The sequence below is a fragment of the Hippocampus zosterae genome, chromosome 2, assembly GCF_025434085.1.
Source record: "Hippocampus zosterae strain Florida chromosome 2, ASM2543408v3, whole genome shotgun sequence".
Taxonomy (NCBI): Eukaryota; Metazoa; Chordata; class Actinopteri; order Syngnathiformes; family Syngnathidae; genus Hippocampus; species Hippocampus zosterae.
In genome coordinates, this window is record NC_067452.1 from 2,553,316 (window position 1) to 2,580,504 (window position 27,189).

The following is a 27,189-nucleotide window of genomic DNA, read 5'->3' on the forward strand; positions in this document are numbered from 1 at the left end:
AAGTGGAGCAGCTGGAGCTCTGGTGCAGCCGACACAACCTCGGGCTGAACACGCTCAAGACTGTAGAGATGATCGTGGACTTCAGGAAACATTCTTCTCCACAGTTGCCCCTCACACTATCCAACTGCCCTGTGTCAACCGTCGAGACCTTCAAGTTCCTGGGAATCACAGTGTCCCAGGACATGGAGTGGGAAGTCAACCCCATTTCCATCCTGAAAATGGCCCGGCAGCGGATGTACTTCCTGAGGCTGCTGAGGAAGCATGGCCTGCCACAGGAGGTGCTACGACAGTTCTACACGGCAGTCATCGAATCAATCCTGTGTTCTTCCATCATGGTTTGGTTTCGGGCCGCCACAAAAAAGGACAAAATCTGACTTCAACGGACAGTTAGGACGGCGGAGAAAATCGTTGGCACCGCCCTTCCCACTCTTGAGGACTTGCACACTGCAAGAATCAAGACAAGGGCACGGAAAATCCTCCCGGATCCCCCGCACCCTGCCCACCACCTTTTCCAGCCACTCCCCTCAGGCAGACGCTACAGATCCATTCATTCATTCATGCGCACCAAATCCAGTAGACACTTAAACAGCTTCTTCCCTCTAGCCATTAACTCCTTAAACAGTCACTGACGTAGTCACTCTTCTTGTACTACAAAATGGTACTACAAAACTACTATGGGTCAATGATTTTGTTGTTTACAATGATACTAGTGCAGCGTGTTATACCGGAGACAAATTCCTTGTGTTTTCTACATACTTGGCCAATAAAGATGATTCTGATTCTGATTCTGATATGGCACAGTGGCTCACCTGCTGCGCCAGTATATAGATGTTGTGTCCCACCTCACGTGGTGACACTTCCCCACTCTCACACTCAGTCTCCTGATGGTAGGCCTTCTTAATCACGTCGACCTGCACACACGCACGCACACACACACACACACATTCACACACACATACACGCACACGCTGTCAGTAGATGAGCCTCTTCACTGACACACTGAACAAAAGGGGCTCTTACGAGTTCTCGGGGGCGGAGGTTGAACAGGATTCTCTCTGCGTTCTCACTGTCATGACGACTTTCCATGAGCGCCAGCAGCAGCTTAGAGGCGTTGTCCTGGTCACAGGGAAGAAAACAACATTACATAATGCCGTGTAATACCATAATATCACATGATGTGAGAGGCGCGCACCTTAAGCTGCAGCACCATGTCTGTCCGGTAACGGCACAGCGGGCTGATGTCATTGAGGATGAGCGCCGTGATGATGTCTATGCCATTGCATTCGTGTGTCACAATGCACGTCTGAAACAAGCAGACAAAAAAAATCTCCTATGCGGAACCTTCGCGTGATGGAGAAGCACGGTTTCCTACCTGGTTCTCCTGACACGGGCCCTGACAGTACTCTGTGAGGGTTTCCAGGGTTTGTGTGATGAGGTGAACATTTGACTCGTTAATGTAGAGGCCCAGCAGGCCCAGACCGCCCGTGGTGCTTCCACACATGATGTCCAAGAACTGCAGTGTCTCGCACACTAGGTTGTAGTTGGTTTTGTTGTTCTGGCAGCGCAGGAAATTCTGAAAGAGCACAACAAACGAGAATGTCAAAGGAAATAGAAAATTTGTGTATTCCAGTGTTGGCCAGATGGGTCCAGCACTCACTTGCAGATCCTGGTTATGGTTCTCGCAAAGAAGCTGTAGAAACCTCAGGATGGGTTTCATGATGAGCACGGCTGGACCCATCTCTGTTTCCACCTCCTTCTGCTCCGCAGTTGTATGAGCCTGCAGGGAAGAGGGGCTGCTGCCTTGGCCCTCGACCAGTCGGGAATGTTCGTCGGTGGCAGGATGTCCAAGTGTTGAAGAAGAGCCTTTTGGTGAATAACATGCGTGTTGAGAAGACATCTTCACGAAATGTGTTCCTGGTGACCTCACCATATTCCAGGTCCTTCTCGTTGGCTTTGTGTGACATCTCGCCGACGTTCACTGAAACCGTGGCTTTGATGTCCATCTGTGCCTCTTTCATCCTGTCGTGAAGAACTTTAAAGAACTTTTCCGACTTGTTGTCCCCCATCATCAGCTTGTAGAACGAGTTCTACAGGATTGAGAAAACAGAAGAAGGCCTCGCAAAAATGAAACGTCTGGCCTCGGATTTAGCCACATGAGCACATGATGTTCATGTATACAGGGTGGCTGCAAGTGACCTGTATCTCTGTGTTTCCTCCCTCCAGCAGACAAATGGCCAGCTGGATACTCTCCTGGAAGATTTTCTCATTCTTGGTGCACATCACCAGGTCTGTAAAAAGTTTGCTCCCACCTTCCCGATCCAGACGACACTGAACCGCTGCCACCGCTGCCCAGTCGCGCTCTTGCTCAGCGCCTGGTGGTCATGCAAAGCATGTCATGGATTCATACTGTATTTCAAACCTTTGGATCTGTAGTTTCCACAAAAAAAATGCTACGATAATTTCAGATTTCCTCAGACAGTGATGAATTCATTAGCGGGAGTGTCATACTGCAAATCAAACTAGTAGTGTTGCGAGTGACTAAGTTTATATGCAGTTAATAGGTTAAGGTCAAAATGTCGGTTTCTGAAATGTTTGGGATAATCAGTTTTTACTCCCGCATTTGAATGACTCGATTTAAATGGCAACTGTTAAGGAATTATTCCGCTAGAAGTAGTAGTAGAACATTGTTGAGGAATTTCATCTTGCCAAGAGAACTATTGATACTTGTCTCTGTCCTGAACATCTGCTGTAGTACTTAAAACAAAGAATGTACTGTGAAGTTTAGAGCCTATTTCCCTTTGGTTAATTAACAGCCCCCCAAGGGTTTTCTTGCCTCCACCACCTCATAAAAGTCCCCGAAGGCTGTCAAGTGCCCTCAAAGAGGAACCCTAATCTCAAGATCTGTGACCACCAGTGATCTAGACTTTGTCATCATATCAAGATCGAACTTTGCTTGATCTTCCTTATCTCTGCTTTTTACTTGGTTATGGTGTTGTTCCTTCCTGTTGGTTGTGTTTGTCCAGACACTGAAAGAAACAATGTACAATGCGGTTGAAGGTATTTCCTGCTCAATGTTATTACAATCAACTTTAGTGCCCTCGACCCCCACCACTTCTGGGGCCCCCCTCCACGGGACATGTTTTAGAGGAGCTGTTATCTCAGGTGTCTGTGTTCCTGCCATCGCACCAAATGGGGGGTAGTGGTGGTCTGGTCTCACTTCACCGCTCCTGGCTTCCTCCAGCCACATCGGGTCAGATGACATGTTACTTTCTTTGTTTCGGGGATTTGCATGAGAGGCGTACCTCCCCGCCTCTCATTATCATATCGTCTCTATATAATCTCATGAATGTGTTTCTTCGGGGCTTCCTGATGAAATCTGAGACTCACAGGAGCCCGAATCGATTCGTGTTGCGTTGTGATAAACTGAAGAAAAGACTACGTTGTGTTGGGTCTTCTTCCACCTTATAGAGAGATAAAAGAACCTGTAACCAAGGAGGGCCAAGAGCAAATTGACAGCTCCCATTCCTTAACACAACACATTAACGTCTTGATTCAAATAGACATGATTTCTACTTGTTATGTTCTCCTGTCAATAAAGTACATGCTATTCTTGCCGCTCACCACAGGAATAAAGCAGACATTTTCCTCCTGTCTCAGAAGGTTTCGCCATGACTGTTTACGTCTGCTTGTTCATTTCGGGCAGGTTGCACGCATGCATGTATATGTGTGTCTGAATACCGTATTTTCACGACTATAAGGCGCCATTAAAAGTCTTAAATTTTCTCCAAAATGGACAGGACGCCTTATGGTGCGGAGCGTCCTTTATATGCGCTGAGTTCCAAAATCTGACTGACAGCCGACACGCTGTTTATATAGAGAAAAGGCGGAAGTGACTGTGGCCAGGCATGCGGGAAAAAAGTCGGCCAATCAGGGAAGGGTGGGCGTGTATATATACATATATGGAGAGGGAGAGAGAGAGAGAGAGAGGGAGAGAGAGGACAGGTAAGCTAGTCCGCCAATGGTGAAGGGTGGGCGTGTAAGTGGACGCTAGACGCCTCAAGCCAGTACCAACACTTGTATAGAGTGTGGCAATGTGCATTGTTGCAAAACAACTCCAGTTTTGGTTTCTAAGAACACCTGAAAATAAATTCGACAAAAAGACACGCCTACGCTGTTTATATAGAGAAAAGGCGGAAGTGACTGTGGCCAGGCATGCGGGAAAGAAGTCGGCCAATCAGGGAAGGGTGGGCGTGTATATATACATATATGGAGAGGGAGAGAGAGAGAGAGAGAGAGAGAGGGAGAGGGAGAGAGAGGACAGGCAAGCTAGTCCGCCAATGGTGAAGGGTGGGCGTGTAAGTGGACGCCTCAAGCCAGTACCAACACTTGTATAGAGTGTGGCAATGTGCATTGTTGCAAAACAACTCCGGTTTTGGTTTCTAAGAACCCCTGAAAATAAATTTGACAAAAAGACACGCCTACGAAGCTCAGTTCAAACTTAAAGCCACTGGTTATGCTTTTGGCATGCGTGCCCATCTCACAGCAGCGGTGAAAAAAACAAGTCAAGCAAATGAACTCTGAGCTTGCTGTTATTCCCGGAGGGTTGACTAAAGAACTCCAACCGCTGGACATTGGCATCAACCGGGCGTTCAAAGTAAAGTTGCAAACGGCATGGGAACAATGTATGATCGGTGGCAAACACAACTTTACAAAGAGTGAGAGGCAGCACTTGGCGAGTTACGCCACAATACGCAACAACGAGAGGGAACACGGTGTTTTTGATGGATTACGGTACTTACACAATTGTTCAATTCTTTCTACACACACACGCGCTGCCACCATGTTTCGCTCTGTTCTTTACTTTCAAATGTGGGAAAGCTTCACACGAGAGAAATGTTGACTTTGCTGTTGCTACTCCTTCTTTCCGCTCGGCAATGCGTAGCAACTCACACTAGCATGTGATGCATTCAATGACAACTGAGATGTGCAGTCCTCTGCTTCTGATACAGAGGATGAGGACTTTGATGGATTTCTGGGTGATGATTGATCGATAAACGTGAGAACATTGTACGATGGCTAAATAAAATACACCCGAACTCAGTTCTGCTTTCGTTGCCTTTTTAAAAACATGTTTTTATCTTATCTGTATGTCTTGGCATGCTACCGTATGCGTCAAGCTAACGTGTTAGAGTGCGCGCATGCATGCCGTATGTTTAAGCTGGCGTATGTTTTACCACTGTAAAACTGCGGCCATTAGTACGATGCGTCCTGTGTATGTGTAAAATACAGAAATGTCACCCATTAATGAGACTGCGGCCATTAGTACGATGCGTCGAATAGTCGTGAAAATACGGTACACAGTCTTTTTCGCCGTAGACAGAAAATAATGTAAAATAGAAATCAACAGATAAAAGTTAGGGTTGTTAGGGCGATGACGCCTGCATAAAAGCATAAAATTTACTGCACTACAAAAAGATGCCTTGCCGTTCGAGTAAGAGCATGTGCTGAACACAAACCAGTATCCTTTTGAATGGAGGTATTCCAATTCGCATTTATATGACCATATATTCGGGCTTGAAAAGGGGTAAACTAGGGATGAAATCCAGGTTTTTGAAAACCCAAATAAGAGCATATTGTGTGTATCTACAGTACCTTGGTCAATAACCAAACTTTGTATTGCACTTCCATTATGGAACACCGTGAAAGCTAAAAAGCCTTCCACATATTAACAATCAAGATTTACTCAACTGTACTTATAAAGCACTTTAGAACAACCACTGCTGTATACAACGTGCTGTACGTAGAGCAAAAATAATCAATACAACAATAAACAATAGATTAATAACAAAGACGGTAGAAAACACAAAAATAGTAAAAGATGAATCAAGTCTTATTATGAGTCAAAACCCAAAGAAAAAACAGAAAATTGAGTTTTAAAAATGGACGGCAGGCGCACTTTACTAATGTTCAGCGCGAGATCATTCCAAAGCGTGACCAGCAACAGAAAAGGTTTGATCCTCTCTGAGCCTCCGCTTTGTCGCACGTACCTCTAATCGTGTTTGGTCTGCAGATCTGAGGCACCAGGCAGAGGGTCAGAGGGGCACAGAGAGGTAAGGTGGGGCGAGACCATTCAAAAATTTGAAAACAAATAATAGAATCTTTAAAGAGAACTCTAAAATGGATAAGGAGCCAGTGAAGGGATGCCAGAATAAGAGTGACAGTATGTGCTGCCTCTTTCGAGTCAAGTGAAGTCAAGTCAAGTCAACAGTATTTTTGAGCACTTTCAAACAGCCATCGCTGCATACAAAGTGCTGTACATGGAGCAATTTAACATGCGCAATAAACAGTAAGAGGACGGCCTGGTAGTCCAGCATGTCAGCTTCACAGTGCGGAGGTGCCGGGTTCGATTGCAGCTCCGGCCTCCCTCTGTGGAGTTTGCATGTTCTCCCCGGGTCTGCGTGGGTTTTCTCCGGGTGCTCCGGTTTCCTCCCACATTCCAAGAATGTGCGTGGCAGGCTGGTTGAACACTCTAAATTGTCCCTAGGTGTGACTGTGAGTGTGCATGGTTGTTCGTCTATGTGTGCCCTGCGATTGGCTGGCAACCGATTCAGGGTGTCCCCCGCCTACTGCCCGGAGACAGCTGGGATAGGCTCCAGCACCCCCCGCGACCCTAGTGAGGATCAAGCGGTTCGGAAGATGAATGAATGAATGAATGAATGAATGAATGAATAAACAGTAAAACAAATCGGTAATAAAGGTGGTAGAAAGCACCAAACAGTAAAACCAAGAACAAAACTAAGTCATGCTGAGTCGAATGCCAAAGAATACAAGTGAGTTTTGAGGAGGGTTTTGATGATGGGCAGCGAGGAGGCTTGCCGAATGTTCAGTGGGAGGTCATTTCAGAGAGAGGGACCAGCAACAGAAAAGGCTCGATCCCCTCTGAGCCTCAGTTTAGTTCTTGGTACTTCTAATAATGTCTGGTCCACAGACCTGAGGCGCCGGGCAGGTGTGTAGGGGCGGATGAGCTCAGAGAGGTAAGGTGGCGCGAGATTATTCAGAGATTTGAAAACAAGTAAGACAATCTTGAAAATAACTCTAAAATTAATGGGGACCCAGTGAAGGGATGCCAGAGTAGGAGTTATGTGCTCCCTCTTGCGTGTACCAGACATGAGGCGAGCAGCGGCATTCTGGACCAGCTGAAGGCGCTTAATGGAGGACTGGCTGACTCCAAAGTAAAGGGCATTGCAGTAATCGAGCCGGGATGTGACAAAGGCATGAATTACTGTCTCAAAGTGTTCACGTGAGAGTAGAGGTTTTATTTTGGCCAGCTGTCTAAGGTGAAAGAAGCTGGATTTAACAATGGCACCAATCTGCCGATCGAGTTTGAAATCACTGTCCAGTTTAAGGCCCAAGTTTGAGACTGTTGACTTAAGATAAGGAGACAGGGGGCCCAAGTTTACAGGATGGAATGTACAATGGCCACTGGGACCAAACAATATCACCTCTGTCTTCTTTTCATTGAGTTTCAAGAAATTTGGTGCCATCCAGGTTTTGATTTCTTCCAGACAGGATAGGAGTGGCCTTAATGAGAAGGCGTCTTTCTAGCTCAGTGGGACATAGATCTGGCAGTCATCTGCATAGCAGTGGAAGGGAATACCACGTTTCCTTAAGATGGAAACCAATGGGAGCAGATACAGCGAGAACAGCAGAGGCCCCAGAATTGAGCCCTGTGGAACACCACATGACAGGGGAGCAGTGCGTGACTCAGAGCAGCCAAGGCTGACACAAAAGATCCTGTCAGCTAGATAGGACCTAAACCACTCAAGAGCACAGCCGCCAATGCCCACCAAGTGCTGCAAACGAGTCAGCAGAATACTGTGATCCACTGTATCAAATGCTGCAGTTAAGTCCAATAAAACTAGACACACGTGGTCTCCAGAGTCATTTGCCAGGAGGATGTCATTAGAAACTCGTAACAGGGCTGACTCCGTGCTATGCTTCGTCTTGAAACCTGACTGGAAGAACTTCAAGATGTTATATTCATCCAAGTAAAGTTTCAACTGCATGTGTATCACTTTTTCCAGAATTTTGGAAATGAAAGGCAGTTTGGAAATGGGCCTGAAACCTGACAGCACATCTGGATCAAGACCAGGTTTCTTGATCAAGGTTTGGACCACAGCATGTACCAGTCAAGAGGCGAGCAGCAGCATTCTGGACCAACTGGAGACGCTTAATGGTTGATTGGCTGACTCCAAAGTGAAGTGTGTTACAGTAATCCAGCAGAGATGTGGCAAAGACATGAATTACTGTTTTAAAGGTATTCTTCTTCTTCTTCTTCTTAATCTGCTCTTATGAAAGGAGAGGCTCTACTTGAGACAGCTGCCTGAGATGAAAGACGTTGGATTTAACAACAGCACCAATTTGCCGGTCCCATTTAAAATCACTGTCCAGTTGAAGACCCAATTTCGAGACTGTTGGCTTTAGATAAAGAGTCAAGGGGCCCAAATCAGCAGGATGGGGAAGTACAAGAGCCGCTGGGACCAAACGCCATCACTTCTGTTTTCTTTTCAATGAACATCACGAAATACAGAGCTATCCAGGTCTTGATTTCTGCTAAACAGGATAAAAGTGGCCTCAGTGAGAAAGCCTCTTTTTTGTTCGACACAAACACTCAATAACAAAAGACAACATACCGTGTGCAACTTGTAAACCAATAGTAAATAAATGAAGTTCAAGTCCACCACACGACATGACGCTATTGTCACTCTTTCGCAATCTCTGTCTGACTCCCTCATACCACACGTTATATGTGACCCTAAACTAGAATTAAGCATACCACAAAAATATTCCTAAAAATAATTCGACCAAGATTTAAGAGAAAAACATCAACATTTAGGCCTAAATGAAGACAAAAATATTGATAAAATAAACTCAAATTTTAATTGTCGTGGGAACTAATCGAATAGCGCCGGCTACCTGGCCTTTAAAAACCTTAATATTCGGTTTTAAAAGAGTGGAGTGGCTGCATGTTAACATAGCCACTATTAAAAACCTTTATTATGATGTCAACACATTACATCTTTACGGCAGTACCTGCACAGTATGTGGCATTTGTTGAGCTAAATTTGAGCATTGAATATTTTCTTAATAATATTACACTGAGAAATAAATACTGAACTGTACAAATCGATTGTTACTTGCTAAACTTGAGTAAACCACCACCACATGAGGAAATCTGGTGTTTGTTTTTTTGCAGAATAAACATTTGGGACCTGCCGCTCCAAGTTCCACCAAGTCATTCTTCGGGTTGTTTTTCCTGTTAGGAAACAAGTAGTTCTGCAGTAGAACCCTGCGCAGTGAAATTCCCTAGAAAGCCACAAAGGAAAAATTCCAATATTTCTGTATAAATGATGATAAGAAGAAATCTGTGTTCATCACCTTTTCATCAAAGTCCAGTGTTCTGATCAACATCTCCTGCAGTGTTCTCAGAACTTTGATGCATAATTTCTCCTCTGAGGACATCAGTGTCTTTGTGTGCTGGATCAGCCTGTTTACCAACACAAACACACATAGACAAACGGACATGAATTTATGAATGATCCTGACACTTGCTACGAGAGTCATCACAAATCGATGAGATGATCCCTCTCACTTGGAGATGAATCCGCCGGACTCGCAGCGGTGGCGTGCATCTGTTCCCTCCAGAAAGAGAAGCTCTGGTTGATGGAGAACGTCAACTAGGGCAGAGAGCTCTGCATTGACAAGTGGTTTGAGGCGCTCCTCCAGTGTATTGATGACATCCTGCAGTTTCTCGATGATATTCTTGTAATCCCAAGGGTTGCTGGGGGCAACAGGCCGCAAGCAGCGCGATGTCGACTTGTAGCTGGTGCTGGAGCGTGACAGCGAATTAAGAGCGCTGGTGGACAACATGGCGCTAATCTGAGCCTCCAGGTCAAGAGGGAGAGCGATGGAGCGACTCTTGGCTGGGAGGAGACAATTATCCCACTTTGATTTTTCACATGATATAACAACATGCATGCTATCATATGACATCAGTGAGATCACCGGTGACATCAATGACATAATAAATAATGGCATCAATGATAATATCGATGGCATCATTAATGTTAATCAGTGACCTCACCAATTACATTGTTGATAACATGGGTGACATAAGAGACATGTGACACCAATTATAACATCATTAATGGCATCAGAGACTTAATGTCTGCAGTTTATGAGTAGTTATTCTCATGTTTTTCTTATATTCCAAAGACTGAAAATAACATTAAATCAGGAGATAAAGTGAAATGAGAATCATAAACACCCTTTATATGTAAATGTCATGTCTTTGACTGGATCTGTCATCACAACCTTTTGTGTAATGCCCATTTTGCAGGCTGCTCCAGCAACAAACTACTCCCCCAAAAAAATTACTGAATCAAATTAGAAAAAAAGAGATCAGATTTCTCCAATCCTAGTTTCATCGCATATAAAACCCTTTTTGTCTGCTCAAAAGTAGTGTTCAAAATTAAAGTGAGCAACAAGATGCCTCATCCTGAACAAAGGGTCACCTGTGACCGCAAGGGTCTTGATGCAGGTCTCCACCTGGTTCCGGTGATGCTGCTGCAACCAGGGACAGTCCAGCAGGCGAACGGATGATTGCAGCAGCTGTGTAACGATGGTGTGATGACTCTAACAATTAGAGGAGATGTGGCAAAGTCAAACCTGAGGACAAGACAAAGCACACCCAGGCAGAGGCAAAGCTTGAGCTGACCTGCAGCGAGGTACTGTTCTCAGAGAAGGGCGAGCTAAAGAAGGCGTTGATGGTGTCAAAGACCACATTGATGATATACTTCTCCAAGACTTGGTCGGAAAGTCGCTTGTCTCGCTTGTTGCAGACCTGCGAGGAGCACACACCGCTTTGGCAATCACAGGTCAATGGTAAAACAACAAAATGCTTCTCCTCACTCGGGCCATGTCCACTGTGAAGTCCTCAAAGAGGTTCCAGATGTGGTTGGATGTGTAGATCTCCTTCATCTCTACTTCCGTGTCCACGTAGCAGTGATTGACGAAGTTGACGTAAGCGACTTTTACCTGAACGCACACAAAATGGTCGAACGGCAGAGCCACGGAGCAGTAAAGTATGAATGTAAACCAACCACAAGTTTCTGACACAGATTTACCATTCCGCTGTGCTACCATGCTGCCGAGCATTCTCACAAAGATATATAGTCTACAGCCATTCCGACGGTATACTGTGATCTCTCAGCATGCACACACAAATACTGCCAACCTCGGTGATGCAGTCCTCATGCGTCACAACACGGACAACGTCCTCCAGTGGCAGCAGCGAAGTGCACTTGATCTCTGTGTAGACGTTCTTGCCCTCTGCACACGCCGCCAGCAACTCCACCAGTGAGATGTGGTACCTGTACACCACAGTGCCATCTTATACGTGACCTTTTTCCACACGATGCTGCTGCCGTATTTACCTGAGCGGGCTGTTTTCACCAATGCCCTCCCTGCTCTCGGCCATCAGCTCCAGCATGACGTTGAAAGATGCCTTGTCGTTGTAGAAGACGACGACATCCTCACCGGCATTGGTTAGCTGCAGAGACACACTCTTGGTCACATAAGAGGCCATGTCCACGCCGGAACGCCCTCAGCTGGGCCCTCACCTCGGTCATGACCATGTCCTGGCACTTCTTGACGTACTTGCCCTCGGCTTTGATGATGGTGTGCAGGAAGTTGAGGTAATGAACATGGCGTCCATGTGTGGCCAAGCAGTGGATGAAGTGCTGCAGGACACTTTCCGATATCTCTGTGCATAGCTGGTAGTTATTGCTGAAGATGTGCTGCACAGTCTCCGCCTCCAGCAGCTGCACAGAAACGGAGCGAGTCACAGATTGCACATCTCAAATTTAGGCAGCCAGCTTGAACCCAGAAGCTAAATTAACTACAAAAGCCCAACATCATGACTGACATCAAAAAATGGGTGTATTTTGACCAATGTCAAGCAGGGGGTTACTGTGTAAACAATTTTCACTATCTGCTTTGAAGGGACTCTCCAAGGGTCCATGATTTTCCAATATAACCACCAAAAGGGTCCAGATGTTTTTTCAAAACACATTCACTGGACTCGAGGGATTGGAAATGTGGCTAGTTACAGAAATAGAGTTGCTAAATTGTGTTGCTGTAGCTTCAGCTAAACACCTAGCTAGCTTCTATCATTCTCTCTGTATTTCTTATATGTATCTTGAGTCAGGCAGGCCGGATGCCTTGTGGCACCATGCTGCCTCCTTATTTTTTTTCAAAGTTAAACTAAGTCGATATCTTGGTGGGAAACTGGACGAGGAGCCGCCTACCCCTGGATTGAGGAAGAGACCAAGGTTCTTGTGCAGCAAAGCCTGATTCTCCTGGTTGCCCATGCAGAACTTCTGCAGAAATAGGTGTGTGTATCTGATGATTTCTTGCATCTTCACGTCGTTCTACAGACCAAAAAGGGGAAGAAAAGAACAATGACTCCCACTGTTACAACGTTTGGGTAGGCTTCTAATTCCTGTTTTGTTTTTATTGCTCTTGGTTTGGTTGCAATTTTAGTTGGTGTCAAGCAGATTTTTGTGGTGTGATTTGCACTTCTATGGTGCTGAGCAGGAGTCAAAAGATTCAGATGTCAGGGGTCAAATAGGAACAAGAGCAAAAAAACAAAAAACAAAAAAAACACATTAGAACATGAATAAAAACATCCATCCAGTGGTGGGCCGTGCATTTCAACCTTCGGCCTTCAGTGATGTCACATACATACATACTCGTCAAGCAGCACTTAATTTCAGGAGCATTTAAAACCATCAAGTATGCATTCACAATTAAGAGCAGGTAACTAAATTTACTGATCGTCAAAAATAAAAAGATGAAATAAAATGCCACCCATATTACGCTGTGTGATCTTAAACAAGTCTGTCCAATAAATTGCACAATGTCGCAGTTTCATATAAGACACCAACCAAACAATAACAAAACAAACTATTCTTTAAAAATAAAGTAAACGGATCATTTGCATTTTGAAAATCGGCGATACAACAGCAATAAACTGAAAATGTTGAGCAGCTGAGATTGAGCGAACTTCCATGCACGAGGGTGACTACAATGCCATCCATCCATCATCTACCGCTTATCCGGGGCCGGGTCGCGGGGGCAACAGCTTTAGCAGGGAAGCCCAGACTTCCCTCTCCCTAGCTACTTCTTCCAGCTCTCCCCGGGGGATCCCGAGGCGTTCCCAGGCCAGCTGGGTGACATAGTCTCTCCAGCGTGTCCTGGGTCTTCCTCTGGGTCTCCTCCCGGTGGGACATGACCGGAACACCTCACCGGGGAGGCGCTCAGGAGGCATCCGAATTAGATGCCCAAGCCACCTCATCTGGCTCCTCTCGATGTGGAGGAGAAGCGGCTCGACTCTGAGCCCCTCCCGGATGACTGAGCTTCTCACCTTATCTCTAAGGGAGAGCCCGGACACCCTGCGAAGAAAACTCATTTCAGCCGCTTGTATCCGGGATCTCGTTCTTTCGGTCACGACCCATAGCTCGTGACCATAGGTGAGGGTTGGGACGTAGATCGACCGGTAAATTGAGAGCTTCGCCTTTTGGCTCAGCTCCTTCTTCACCACGACAGACCGAGACAACGTCCGCATCACAGCAGACGCTGCACCGATCCGCCTGTCGATCTCCCGCTCCCTCCTACCCCCACTCGTGAACAAGACCCCAAGATACTTGAACTCCTCCACTTGGGGTAAGATCTCCTCCCCGACCCGGAGGGGGCACTCCACCCTTTTCCGACTGAGGACCATGGTTTCAGATTTGGAGGTGCAGATTTTCATCCCAACCGCTTCACACTCGGCTGCGAAACGCTCCAGTGAGAGTTGGAGAGCCCCGTTTGAAGGAGCCAACAGCACCACATCATCTGCAAAAAGCAGGGATGAAAGACTGAGGCCCCCAAAACGGACCCCCTCAACGCTTCGGCTGCGCCTAGAAATTCTGTCCATAAAGGTTATGAACAGAATCGGCGACAAAGGGCAGCCTTGGCGGAGTCCTACCTCCACTGGAAACGATTCCGACTTACTGCCGGCAATGCGAACCAAACTCTGAAATCGGTGGTATAGTGACCGAACAGCCCGTATCAGGGGGTTCGGTACCCCATACCCACGAAGCACCCCCCACAGAACTCCCCGAGGGACACGGTCAAACGCCTTCTCCAAGTCCACAAAACACATGTAGACTGGTTGGGCGAATTCCCACATACCCTCAAGGACCCTGCTAAGGGTGTAGAGCTGGTCCACTGTTCCACGGCCGGGACGAAAACCACACTGCTCCTCCTCAATCTGAGGCTCGACTTCCTGACGGACCCTCCTCTCCAGCACCCCTGAATAGACCTTACCAGGGAGGCTGAGGAGTGTGATCCCTCTGTAGTTGGAACACACCCTCCGGTCCCCCTTTTTAAAAAGAGGGACTACCACCCCGGTCTGCCAATCCAGAGGCACTCTCCCTGTTGTCCACGCGATGTTGCAGAGGCGTGTCAACCAGGACAGCCCCACAACATCCAGAGCCTTGAGGAACTCCGGGCGGATCTCATCCACCCCTGGTGCCTTGCCACCGAGGAGCTTTTTAACCTCATCGGTGACTTCAACCACAGAGATAGGAGAGCCCACCTCAGAGTCCCCGGGCTCTGCTTCCTCCAAGGAAGGTGTGTTGGTGGAGTTGAGGAGGTCTTCGAAGTACTCTGCCCACCGGTTCACAACGTCCCGAGTCGAAGTCAGCAGCGCCCCATCCCCACTGTACACAGTGTTAGTGGTGCACTGCTTCCCCCTCCTGAGACGTCGGATGGTGGACCAGAATTTCCTCGAAGCCGTCCGGAAGTCGGCTTCCATGGCCTCACCGAACTCTTCCCACGCTCGGGTTTTTGCCTCGGCGACCACCGAAGCCGCGGCCCGCTTGGCCAATCGATACGCGTCAGCTGCCTCTGGGGTCCCACAGGCCATAAAGGCTCGATAGGACTCCTTCTTCAGCTTTACGGCATCCCTCACTGCTGGTGTCCACCAGCGAGTACGGGGGTTGCCGCCACGACAGGCACCAACCACCTTACAGCCACAACTCAGATTGGCCGCCTCAACAACAGAGGCACGGAACACGGTCCACTCGGGCTCAATGTCCCCCGCCTCCCCCGGAACATGGGAAAAGCTCTGTCGGAGGTGGGAGTTGAAACTCCTTCTGACAGGGGATTCCGCCAGACGCTCCCAACAAACCCTCACTATACGTTTGGGTCTGCCAGGACGGACCGGCATCTTCCCCCACCATCGGAGCCTACTCACCACCAGGTGGTTATCAGTTGACAGCCCCGCCCCTCTCTTCACCCGAGTGTCCAGAACATGCGGCCGCAAATCCGATTATACAACAACAAAGTCGATCATCGAACTGCGACCTAGGGTGTCCTGGTGCCAAGTGCACATATGGACACCCTTATGTTTGAACAAGGTGTTCGTTATGGACAATCCGTGACGAGCACAGAAGTCCAATAACATAACACCACTCGGGTTCTGATCGGGGGGGCCGTTCCTCCCAATCACGCCCCTCCAGGTCTCACTGTCATTGCCCACGTGAGCATTGAAGTCCCCCAGCAGAACAAGGGAGTCCCCAGCAGGAGTACTCTCCAGCACAGCCTCCAAGGACTACAAAAAGGGTGGGTATGCTGAGCTGCTGTTTGGTGCATATGCACAAACAACAGTCAAGACCCGTCCCCCCACCCGCAGGCGGAGGGAGGCAACCCTCTCGTCTACCGGTGTGAACCCCAATGTACAGGCACTGAGCCGGGGGGCAATGAGTATGCCCACACCTGCTCTGCGCCTCTCACCGTGAGCAACTCCAGAGTGGAAGAGAGTCCAACCCCTCTCGAGAGAACTGGTACCAGAACCCAGGCTGTGTGTGGAGGCAAGTCCGACTATATCCAGTCGGAAATTCTCTGCCTCACACACCAGCTCGGGCTCCTTCCCTGCCAGAGAGGTGACATTCCATGTCCCAAGAGCTAGCTTCTGCAGCCGAGGATCGGACCGCCAGGGTCCCCGCCTTCGGCTGCCGCCCAGCTCACAATGCACCCGACCCCTTTGGCCCCTCTCATGGGTGGTGAGCCCATGGGAAGGGGGACCCACGTTGCCTCTTCGGGCTGTGCCCGGCCGGGCCCCATGGGTGTAGGCCCGGCCACCAGGCGCTTGCCAACGAGCCCCACCTCCAGGCCTGGCTCCAGAGGGGGGCCCCGGTGACCCGCGTCCGGGCAAGGGAAACCTTGGTCCATATATTTTGTTCATCATAAGGGGTCTTTGAGCCGTGCTTTGTCTGGCCCCTCACCTAGAACCTGTTTGCCATGGGTGACCCTGTCAGGGGCATAAAGCCCCAGACAACTTAGCTTCTAGGATCATTGGGACACACAAACCCCTCCACCACGGTAAGGTGACGACTCACGGAGGGGGTGACTACAATGCGTCATTTTAAATTGCAGGTGAGCAGATGTATTTGATACATTTTTGTATCTTTGTCATTTTATTTTGTTACCATTAATTTAATACTAACGAAATAAAATGACAAGAAGAAATGTAAAATAAAATTCATTTACTCACCAATGTAGTGCCTGTTCACTGAGCTGCAGATCTACGCGAGTGTCCCCAAACGTTTTTAAATGCACCGTAGCTTGTAAGTGCCCAGCCGTGCTCTGATGTTTCCTTGCTGCCTTGGTAAAACAACTTAAATGGGTAAATCCACTGTGGCTCCAAACACCAAATCGGTCAGTTGCAAGCAACAGGCACTCCTAGCAGTACGATTTGCAGCGTTTCTCAGAGGCTGTGAGCCACGGGTACCGTTCATAATTGCTCGTCTGAAAATGACGGACACACCCTTTTCCTTGCTGGGACAGGCTACCTAGCGCAGGAGTTGGGCGACCTCTTCGCACAATATCCAGCTTTTCGTGGAAATCTTTTTTTTTTTCATCTTTATTGAACAAGTCAGGATACAATTCTCAGTAAACAGAAAAGGCGCTCATCCAATCTCCGAACTCGCACGTCCAGTGTCGACGTAAGCCCTTCTAGCTGGCCCTAGTACGCACTGCAGACGAGTCTGATTGGCTATTGCAACCTTACTGTGCCCGTTCACTTACAGCGCACAAGGTCCTGCTCTGTTTAATCTGAAGGCGCGAGCAAGTTTAATTTACCTGGAAGCACAAGCTAGCTGAAATATGAGTGGTTAAAAACTCTACCATAATACAATACAATACAATACATGCTGATTTATATAGCGCTTTCACAACAGCGGCAGCTGTAACAAAGCGCTTTACAAAACAGTTAACATAAAGTAAAATAAACACAACACATAACATAAAACACGGACAATAAATAAGTTATTTATCGAGTGGCTTTCAATGTTATTGAAAATAACATTGAAAGCCACTTGACTAAGTGGAAATAATATTACGGAAAGAATACAGAGAAATAATATGACGGAAAGAATACAGAGAATAATTGTGTTTATATATTTATGAAAATAAAATACATTAAATGTGTTATTCTCAGAAAAGTAAATTTATTAAATTGACTTTTAATTAAAAAGAAAAGTAAATTTATTAAATTGACTTTTAATTAAAAAGAAAAGTAAATTTATTAAATTTACTTTTCTGAGAATGTTTAGGCCAGCAGAGAAGGCCTTGTTGGCCCTGACGGAACGTCACTGCATCCATCCATTAGTCTTCTGAAGCACTAGCACTCATTAGGGTTTGCCTGTGAGACTGGAGCCTATTTTAGCCTAATTTTGGATGAGAAGCAAGGTACTTTGTACATCCTGGCCTGATAGCCAGCTGATTTACACTCACCTACACACAATTTGGAGTCTCAGCTGAAGCTAAAGCCGAGTTTGGACACCCCTGCCTTAAGTGATTCTAGTGGTACTAAATAGCCATGCATTCCAATTGAAATAAAATTCATGAAGAGATTTCATCTGCTTTTCTTCTTCAACAGACATTGTACAAGGAGTAGTGTTCCTTCTGTTTTCAGGGAACACAAACCTGGATATCATCTGCATGACAATGGAAATCACGTTTTTGAATGTTGGTCTCACCTGGTCGTAGGAGACCTGCAGCAGGTCCAGCATGACTTTATGAGCACCCATGTTCTTCAGCAACCTCTGCTGCTTCTTCCACACACCACTGCTGCACATCTTGTTAAGCCGCTCAAGGATCTACAACAAAACACCACAATGCAGCACAGTGCTTTTCAACAAGTATGTTGCACACACTCCAAATGTAAAAACTTTGAATTCCCTTCTAACATACCCGCCATCATTACCATCAGAGTTACCATGTAGGTTTGTTAACCACTCAGGTCAACACCTTTTCCAGGTCCTTCCCCCTGGTAGGCATTATTGAACAACGACCCAAACCAGTAGATATTTCAGCAGCTTCTTTCCACTTGCCATAAACATTTTGGACATAATTCATAGTGACACTTGGACACTCTGCACATGGCTCTAATGTCATTATTCCGATATTCATCGCAGCTTCATTACGCTGCATCATTTGTACAGTGATTGATCAGAATTATCACACTGTCCGCTTTATCTTGTTTAATGACTGTGCCATTTGCACATCTGCTGATCAATATACTGTATCTCTAGTACTGGACACTTTATATTGCTTAAAGACAGCATCATGTGACTGATCAGTATCACCGGACCACTTCACATTGTATATTGCTTTGAGACTTTCTCTGCTTGGAACAGGTTATTACCTTAATGTACATTTTGTTATCGTGGTTGTTTTTTCTTGAGTACAAGAGTGGTGGCTCCAATAACCGTTAATGCTGTTTGGTTCCGTATGTGTTTAACATACTTGGCCACTCGGAGTGATTCTGAATCTGACTGAATCCAACATTGCGTCAATTCTTTTTAAAACTTGAGGGCAAGTAAGAATGCTAAAAGTAATGAACCACATTAGAACATTGTCATTAAGATGGAATCTTACTTTCTAAACCTTTATAAATTATTGAACTATTTTTTATCCTTGTACAACAATTTAGGTAATGCAACATACCCATTACACCTTTCTACACATCAATGGCAAGCAAAGAAGTTAAACTATTTCAGAAAAAATACCTGACCACGTAATAGAGGTTTTACAGATAATACTAGCAGTGGATGATATTCCGTAACACAATAACAAGATTGTGACTCAGTAAAGAGCTACAGGAGGTTAAGTATGTGAAGGTTGCTTGAGGAGTGAAATAACATCATAAAATCAAAATATTCAAAATGGGAAGGTTTGGCCAACTTGTTGATGCAGTGTCAAATGTGAACAAAAACGAATCCACAAAAGAAAAACAATCAATCAACGTAAAAATGATTTTCTTACCCAAACTGTTAAAGATTCCATGCCTCAATTTGTATTTTTTTTTATGTCCTTTTGTTGGGTTTGAGATAATTTGAGTTGGAAATGTCCATGATGCAATTTTTGGGCTATATTAGTCTTAAATGGCTGTCATCAGGCACGGCGCTTGGCATACGCTGATCACGCACTGCGCATAGGGCACCAACAGATTGGTCGGGGGAGAGGGGGGAAATAAACAAATAAAATAAAAGCTTGTAATAATCATAATAATAGGAATTATAATAATAACAGTATAATATTTATAATAAAGGTTTGTAAAGTATTAATAAATATATGTAATACAAAAACAATGTGGGCTTATTTACGCGAAAACAGATGAATCTCCTGCACGGACCTCTACCTTTGGTGCCTCTTACATTCCCTCTCTCCGGACCGAACTGTTGCACCTCAAGAAATTCGAGTGGCGATTGCGTAATACAAGCTCGCCCAAAACAACCCAAAACGCTATGGTGGAAAAGCTATGAGGTGGACATTGATTACGCTATGAAAATTAAATGGGATGTTCCGACAGAAAGTTGTTTGATGTGCAACAATTATGCCGACATTTTGGAGAGGTTCACAGGCCAAGAGCGACATCTATCGGTCAAACTTAATTTGGAAAAAAAATCGATCGTGCTGTGTCGCATTCTCTTTCATATTCACTGTTTTCACATGATGTCCAGAATATTAAGATAGTGCTCTGTCAGTCCTTGTCTATAAAGGTATAATATTGACATTTTCATGTACCTGTTTTAAATACAGGCCTACATAATAACATAATTAATTTTGGTAATATTTATACCATGTTTCAGAACTCTATTTCACTGTTAATACAAGTGGAATTTATTATTATTTTTTAATAATTTATTGTTATTAAGTTAAGTATTTGGTGCCATTCTTGGTGTTTTATAAATACTTATTATTTATCTCTTTTTTGGTGAAAGTTTTGAAATGTTAATATGAACAAGTTATGTTGTAAAATAAAGCAAAACTGACAAATACTCAGATATTGTTCATTTCTGTCAGGGGGGGTGCGAGGAATGTGGGGGATGGGGTGGGGGCACCACAAGCATTTATGCTCAGGGCACTAAAATGGCCAGCACGTAAGACAGTTGCAATTTCTCTTCAATATTTAATCGGTAAATAAGTGTTGCTCTGTTTGGGTCATGGTTCTATTTAATTTGATAGGAAAATCCTTTGACTGGTAGCTGCCGATATGTCATCATCTTGTAGCTACCATGTTTCTGCGTTGTGTTGGCTCCATCAGTGGCGGATGCAGCAGGGTGCATTTTGAAGTAGCGAGTGCAGCGTAATGCACCGGTCCCCGGGAACAAAGGCAAACTTCTTGGTAACTCCCGGCGATCTCGTGACCACCCAGTGAGCACTCTAAGGCAAACTGACCAGTCCAAAGCCACGCTTCCAAGTTAGTTCTCAGTTGTACTCATGTTTATTTATTTCTTTATTTCTTAAAACCCACCCTCATAGTTGTGTCGTTTGGCCTGGTAGTCTCCCACAGGGCATTTGAAGGAGATTTTTTGACCCAATTTGACCCGGAATATTCATAAAATAGTGGGAACAATTTATCTTTAAGCATTTCCCATTGCAGGGTACCAACTTGACATGGCAAGCCTCTCATCATTGCATTTGCATTGGTCAAAGCAGATACGTCAAACCAGATACCAATGGGCGATGTCAAGTGCGGATCTGCACTGATTTATCGAATACCTTGCTAATTGTATAGTTGGTGAATGCCCGGCAACAATGAACAAAAGCTAAACGCATATACACTCGGGATCATGCAAGGACAACTCTGCGGAGTCTCCATTTGCAGCAGCCTTCAGCTTTACTGCTGGACAACATCTCGTCTCAAATGAAATGCTGACAACACCGAAGACCCGCATTTTCCTTGTTGGTGTGCGGATGTGGTTTTGGAATTTCCTGGAGTCCTCTATTCAAGTAAAAAAAAAACATTTGGGACAAGTACAGCCAGGTAGAGCTGCTACTCTGCAGTGAAAATGTGATTTGAGCGTTTTGAAGCAGAAGCAAGGTTTTAAACAGACCCGCAATGGTAGCAGCGTCGGAAGCCAAAAACAAAAACAAGCATTTTGCCAGCAAACCCTGCCCACACTGAGTGATTGACACAAAACAACAATGGCTGACCTCTTTGACGTTGTGATAGTTCTCGTTGTTCTTCTCCCCTTTCTCCTTCTTGTGTGTGGCATCCTCCGCCGCTCCCTGTAGGAAGCACAGGTCAACACAGCATGCGAGATGCACTGATATGCCATGGCAAACTACTGAAAACTATGATTCAGTGAGGGCCCAAAGGCCTTCAGCAATGATTCACCAGACCGAATCGACCTCTTAGTACCACCTCTATCACATCTCATTCATAAAAAACATCAATTCAATGCCAAATATTCAATATGTAGCACATACTTTGGCTACATATCATCTGGATCCATTTAGAGTCAATATTTATTGAAATAATAATAATTAATTCACATTCATGTGATTTAGGTTGTATGGCTTTAGCCAGAGGGGTGTAAGGAGGAGTGAAGTGTGGCTCCATTTATGGTATCCCTAGGCAGCCATCCTAGGGATACAATTGTCATCCCTAGGCTTGCTGCCTAGGGATGGCAATTGATCAGAATTTTACAAATCCGATTCGCTGATCAATTCAGTTAAACAATTCAGTTCTTTATCGATTCTCTTAGTGATGCTTTTTATTGTATTTATTTATTTTTTTAAGTAGACTCAAACAGTAGATGAGCATCCATTTTTGTTTAATTTCTTAATGGTATCTGTAGAAAAGACACAGTTCCAAGACCAGCTCGTTGATTGTCTACAACATTTGGGCTCCTGTGTGAGGCCTTGTGTTGTCATGATTCATGATGCCTGATGACCCCTGTGTTTGTTCTTGATGTTTTTCAGTGTTGTGAACCACTGGCTGATATATCAGTCCAAAGATTTTTAATGCTGAGGGAATTTAAGGAAGCTTGTGCAGAGATGGGAAAAGTGTGTGATAGTGCTGGGAGACTACGTTGAAAAAAATACATATAAAGGAGATGGGGGATTCCAATCCCGCTTGGGGCAATATGAGCACACAACACCATCCAGTGTGGGTCCTTGGGCAAGACCCTTGACGCTAATGACAATGATGAGAGACAATAAAATGAATTACTTGCCAGCTCAGACGTCGCCCGGCCAAACAACGTCTGCGCCAGGTGCTGGGGAACCAGAGCACCTTGATGAAAAATGGGCCACTGGAATGAAACGGAGATGGGCGAGATGCAATAACATGGCTCTGTTGGAGTGAGACTACTCAAGCAACCCAAGTCAGAGGGGTTACATGTGGAGAATGTGGGATGAATGGCTACCGTATTTTCACGACTATAAGGCGCCATTAAAAGTCTTACATTTTCTCCAAAATGGACAGGACGCCTTATGGTGCGGCTCCGTCCCTTATATGCGCTGAGTTCCAAAATCTGACTGACAGCCGACACGCTGTTTATATAGAGAAAAGGCGGAAGTGACTGTGGCCAGGCAATCAATAAAGACCAATCAGGAAAGGGTGGGCGTGTATATATACATATATGGAGAGGGAGAGAGAGAGAGGGAGAGAGAGGACAGGCAAGCTAGTCCGCCAATGGTGAAGGGTGGGCGTGTATGTGGACGCCTCAAGCCAGTACCAACACTTGTATAGAGTGTGGCAATGTGCATTGTTGCAAAACAACTCCGGTTTTGGTTTCTAAGAACCCCTGAAAATAAATTCGACAAAAAGACACGCCTACGAAGCTCAGTTCAAACTTAAAGCCACCGGTTATGCTTTTGGCATGCGTGCCCATCTCACAGCAGCGGTGAAAAAACAAGTCAAGCAAATGAACTCTGAGCTTTCCGTTATTCCCGGAGGCTTGACTAAAGAACTCCAACCGCTGGACATTGGCATCAACGGGGCGTTCAAAGTAAAGTTGCAAACGGCATGGGAACAATGGATGATCGGTGGCAAACACAACTTTACAAAGAGTGAGAGACAGCGCTTGGCGAGTTACGCCACAATACGCAACAACGAGAGGGAACGCGGCGTTTTTGATGGATTACGGTACTTGCACAATTGTTCAATTCTTTCTACACACACACGCGCTGCCACCATGTTTCGCTCTGTTCTTTACTTTCAAATGTGGGAAAGCTTCACACGAGAGAAATGTTGACTTTGCTGTTGCTACTCCTTCTTTCCGCTCGGCAATGCGTAGCAACTCACACTAGCATGTGATGCATTCAATGACAACTGAGATGTGCAGTCCTCTGCTTCTGATACAGAGGATGAGGACTTTGATGGATTTCTGGGTGATGATTGATCGAAAAACGTGAGAACATTGTACGATGGCTAAATAAAATACACCCGAACTCAGTTCTGCTTTCGTTGCCTTTTTAAAAACGTGTTTTTAGCTTATCTGTATGTCTTGGCAGGCTACCGTATGCCTTGGCATGCTACCGTATGCTTCAAGCTAACGTGTTAGAGTGCGCGCATGCATGCCGTATGTTTAAGCTGGCGTATGTTTTACCACTGTAAAACTGCGGCCATTCGTACGGTGCGTCCTGTGTATGTGTAAAATACAGAAATGTCACCCATTAATGAGACTGCGGCCATTAGTACGATGCGTCGAATAGTCGTGAAAATACGGTAATTTGAAACCCATAGTCACGGTTGACCACGAAACAACAAGTAGCTCAGTGTTCCAATATCCACAAATGGCAATTGCTATCACAACTTGAGATTAATGAGGTACACCGCAGATTCCATGGTGAAGGGAAGTTCCACTCCTACCTCACTGGCCGCACACAGTTTGTCCAGCTTAAATCATTCACCCTAAAGGCCTCCCCAGTCACCACTGGTGTACCACAGGGATCTGTCCTAGGTCCACTTCTCTTCATCATCTACCTCCTGCCTCTCGGCCATATCCTCCGCAAATTTAACATCCACTTTCACTGCTTTGCTGATGACACTCAGCTCTACCTCTCCTGCAAGCCAAACTCCATACTCCCACCCCCCTCCCTCACCTCTTGCCTCTCCGAACTCAAAACATGGTTCACAACAAACTTTCTTAAATTAAATGCTAATAAAACTGAAGTCCTCCTTCTTGGCACCAAATCCACTTTATCCAAAGTAAACAGTTTTTCCTTCAACATTGACAGTTCCCTCGTGTCCCCCTCCCCCCAGGTTAAGAGTCTGGGTGTCATCCTGGATAGTATGCTCACCTTCCACTCACATATCAACACCATCACCCGCAGTGCTTATTTCCACCTCCGCAATATTACCAGACTTCGCCCTTCCCTCACCCCCCGCACCACTGCTATCCTTGTCCACAGTCTTGTCACATCCCGCCTTGATTACTGCAACGCTCTCCTCTTCGGTCTACCTCAAAAGTCCCTTCATAAAATCCAGTTGGTCCAGAATGCCTCTGCTCGTATCATCACAAAAACATCTTCCCACCAGCACATCACCCCCGTTCTCCAACAGCTCCACTGGCTCCCTGTTCAACATCGAATCAACTACAAACTGCTTCTATATACATATATGGCCATCCACAACCTGGCCCCTCCTTACCTATCTGACCTTCTCCAGGTGCATATCCCCTCTCGCTCCCTCAGATCCTCGTCCTCCCTCCGCCTGTCCGTGCCCCCTGCCCGACTGATCACCATGGGAGCCAGAGCCTTCAGTCACGCTGCTCCAAAGCTCTGGAACAACCTACCTCCGGACCTCCAAAACTGCACACCTCTTTCCACTTTCAAGTCCCGACTAAAAACTCACCTGTATAGGATTGCCTACAACACATAGCTCTTCCATTTCCTATGTTTTTATGATGTTATGTCCTGTTTTTATATAACATCTCGTTTACAAATTTTTACATAGTATTTTCTTATTGTTTGTACAGTGTCCTTGGGTGGCATGAAAGGTGCTTTTAAATAAAATGCATTATTATATTATTATTAAGGGCCCCAGGCTGCCAGATCAGAGGAGGAGGTTATACCAGAGATTGGGAGGCAAGCCCCAATGAATGCAGATGATGAGATTGGGAGGCCAGCCCCATTGAATGAAATGCTGAGCAAGGCAGCAACTGACCTGAGAGCTAAAATCATGGCGAAAATGAAGGCTGGGCAAACTAGAAACCAATTACAACGGCTATGCGAAGTACCACCTGAAAGTGTCATGTAAGTGTGAATGCAGCACTGAGGGCGATCCCTACCGTAACAATCACGGAAACCAAGTAGCTGATATATGCTTCAGCATCATTAAATATCCTAGAGATGCTTGGCTATAAGAGCAACCAGATACGTGATCCACCATGGAAAAGACAGTTGGAGGCTAAGACCAAGGGGGCTCGAAATGGTGTGAGTCAACTGACAGAGACAGGTGTGATGAAAAGGCTGAAATCCGAAAGTTACATCCAGAACTGACAAACAAAGGCTCCAAGTCTTGTCTAGTCGCCTAAAGAGGTACATGAAAGAGAATGAGGCCAGACAAATAAACAAGCTGTTCGCAACACAACCTGTGAAATTGTACGCTCAGTGACAGGGTTCAAATAGCAGAGCAGACCCACCAAGACTGGAAACTGAAAAGTACTGGAAAGGCAAACGGGAGAAGGAGGTTACACACAACAGCAGTGCACAATGGCTGGCGACTCTGAGAGAGGAACAAAGAAACCTCCCTGAACGGAACCCAGTCACCATAACAGTGGCAGACGTACAGGAAAGAGTTTCAAACATGAAAAACTGGACAGCACCAGGCCTGGACATGGTCCAGAGCTACTGGCTAAAAAAACGCACAGCACTCCATGAGCGCCTAGCAGCACAAATTAACCAGTTGCTGAGGGATGGGACTCACTCAGGATGGCTAACCGAAGGGTGAACGATCATGATCATGAAGGACCCCTCAAAGGGTGTAGTCCCATACAACTATCGACAAATAACCTGTCTCACCACAACATGGAAGCTCATGTCAGGCATCATTGCAGCTAAAATAAGTGGACAAATGGATCAATACATGAGCGAAGCGCATTGGTAGAGATAACAGAGGATCCAAACATCAACTTCTGTTTGACTGAACAGTCACACAAGACTGCAGGTCCCGACATAACTACCTGTGCGCAGCCTGGATTGATTACAAGAAAGCCTTGATGCCACATACATGGATCACTGAATGCTTGGAGCCTTCGTTGCAAACTCGATGAGGATGAGGATGTGGAAACCCACACTTGAAGCAAGCCACTTAACCAAGTGTCCATCAAATGTGGCATATACCACTGCTGTTGTACATAGGACCGAACCTCCTAAGCCAAGTAATCGCCAGACTGGCGATGGATACCGCCTCAGAAATGGGGCTACGATCAGTCACCTCCTCTACATGGATGACTTAAATCTGTATGCTAAGAGTGAAAGGGGCATAGATCGAAACAACCAGGATCTACAGCCGTGACATCAAGATGTCATTCAGGCTTGAGAAATGCAGTCAGATGGTGACTAAGAGAGGCATGGTAGTTCACACTGAAGGAACAAAAGCAGACATTGAGGACAGCTCCAAGTATCTCGGTATACCACAAGCCAACAGCAACCGCGAACTGGCAACAAGGATAGCGGCTACGGCTAAATACCTTCAGCCGGTGAGGCAAGTCCAAAGAAGCCAGTTCAATGGCAAGAACAAGACCCAGGCAATAAACAGCTATGCACTGCCAGTGATCAGAT

General features: G+C 45.9%; 1 protein-coding gene across 4 annotated transcripts in view; it reads right to left on the minus strand.

Moving 5' to 3' along the window:
* itpr3 (inositol 1,4,5-trisphosphate receptor, type 3) overlaps positions 1-27,189 on the minus strand; it is a 255,817-nt gene that overhangs the window by 66,537 nt on the left and 162,091 nt on the right. For 3 of the 4 annotated variants that reach the window (XR_007961438.1, XM_052058663.1, XM_052058665.1), the window contains 19 exons: positions 21,610-21,684; positions 18,147-18,266; positions 12,369-12,491; positions 11,682-11,882; positions 11,496-11,611; positions 11,297-11,432; positions 10,972-11,097; positions 10,778-10,903; positions 10,575-10,695; positions 9,653-9,983; positions 9,439-9,547; positions 9,273-9,366; positions 2,197-2,372; positions 1,928-2,087; positions 1,658-1,863; positions 1,373-1,573; positions 1,193-1,303; positions 1,021-1,116; positions 810-911 (listed from right to left, as the gene is read on the minus strand). Coding sequence is in view for 3 of the 4 variants with exons in the window: in XM_052058663.1 (XP_051914623.1) it covers positions 810-911; positions 1,021-1,116; positions 1,193-1,303; positions 1,373-1,573; positions 1,658-1,863; positions 1,928-2,087; positions 2,197-2,372; positions 9,273-9,366; positions 9,439-9,547; positions 9,653-9,983; positions 10,575-10,695; positions 10,778-10,903; positions 10,972-11,097; positions 11,297-11,432; positions 11,496-11,611; positions 11,682-11,882; positions 12,369-12,491; positions 18,147-18,266; positions 21,610-21,684 (2,730 nt within the window). In the remaining variant the exon portion in view is untranslated. The remainder of the gene's footprint in view (positions 1-809; positions 912-1,020; positions 1,117-1,192; positions 1,304-1,372; positions 1,574-1,657; positions 1,864-1,927; positions 2,088-2,196; positions 2,373-9,272; positions 9,367-9,438; positions 9,548-9,652; positions 9,984-10,574; positions 10,696-10,777; positions 10,904-10,971; positions 11,098-11,296; positions 11,433-11,495; positions 11,612-11,681; positions 11,883-12,368; positions 12,492-18,146; positions 18,267-21,609; positions 21,685-27,189) is intronic. The other variant, XM_052058664.1, reaches the window with a different exon arrangement.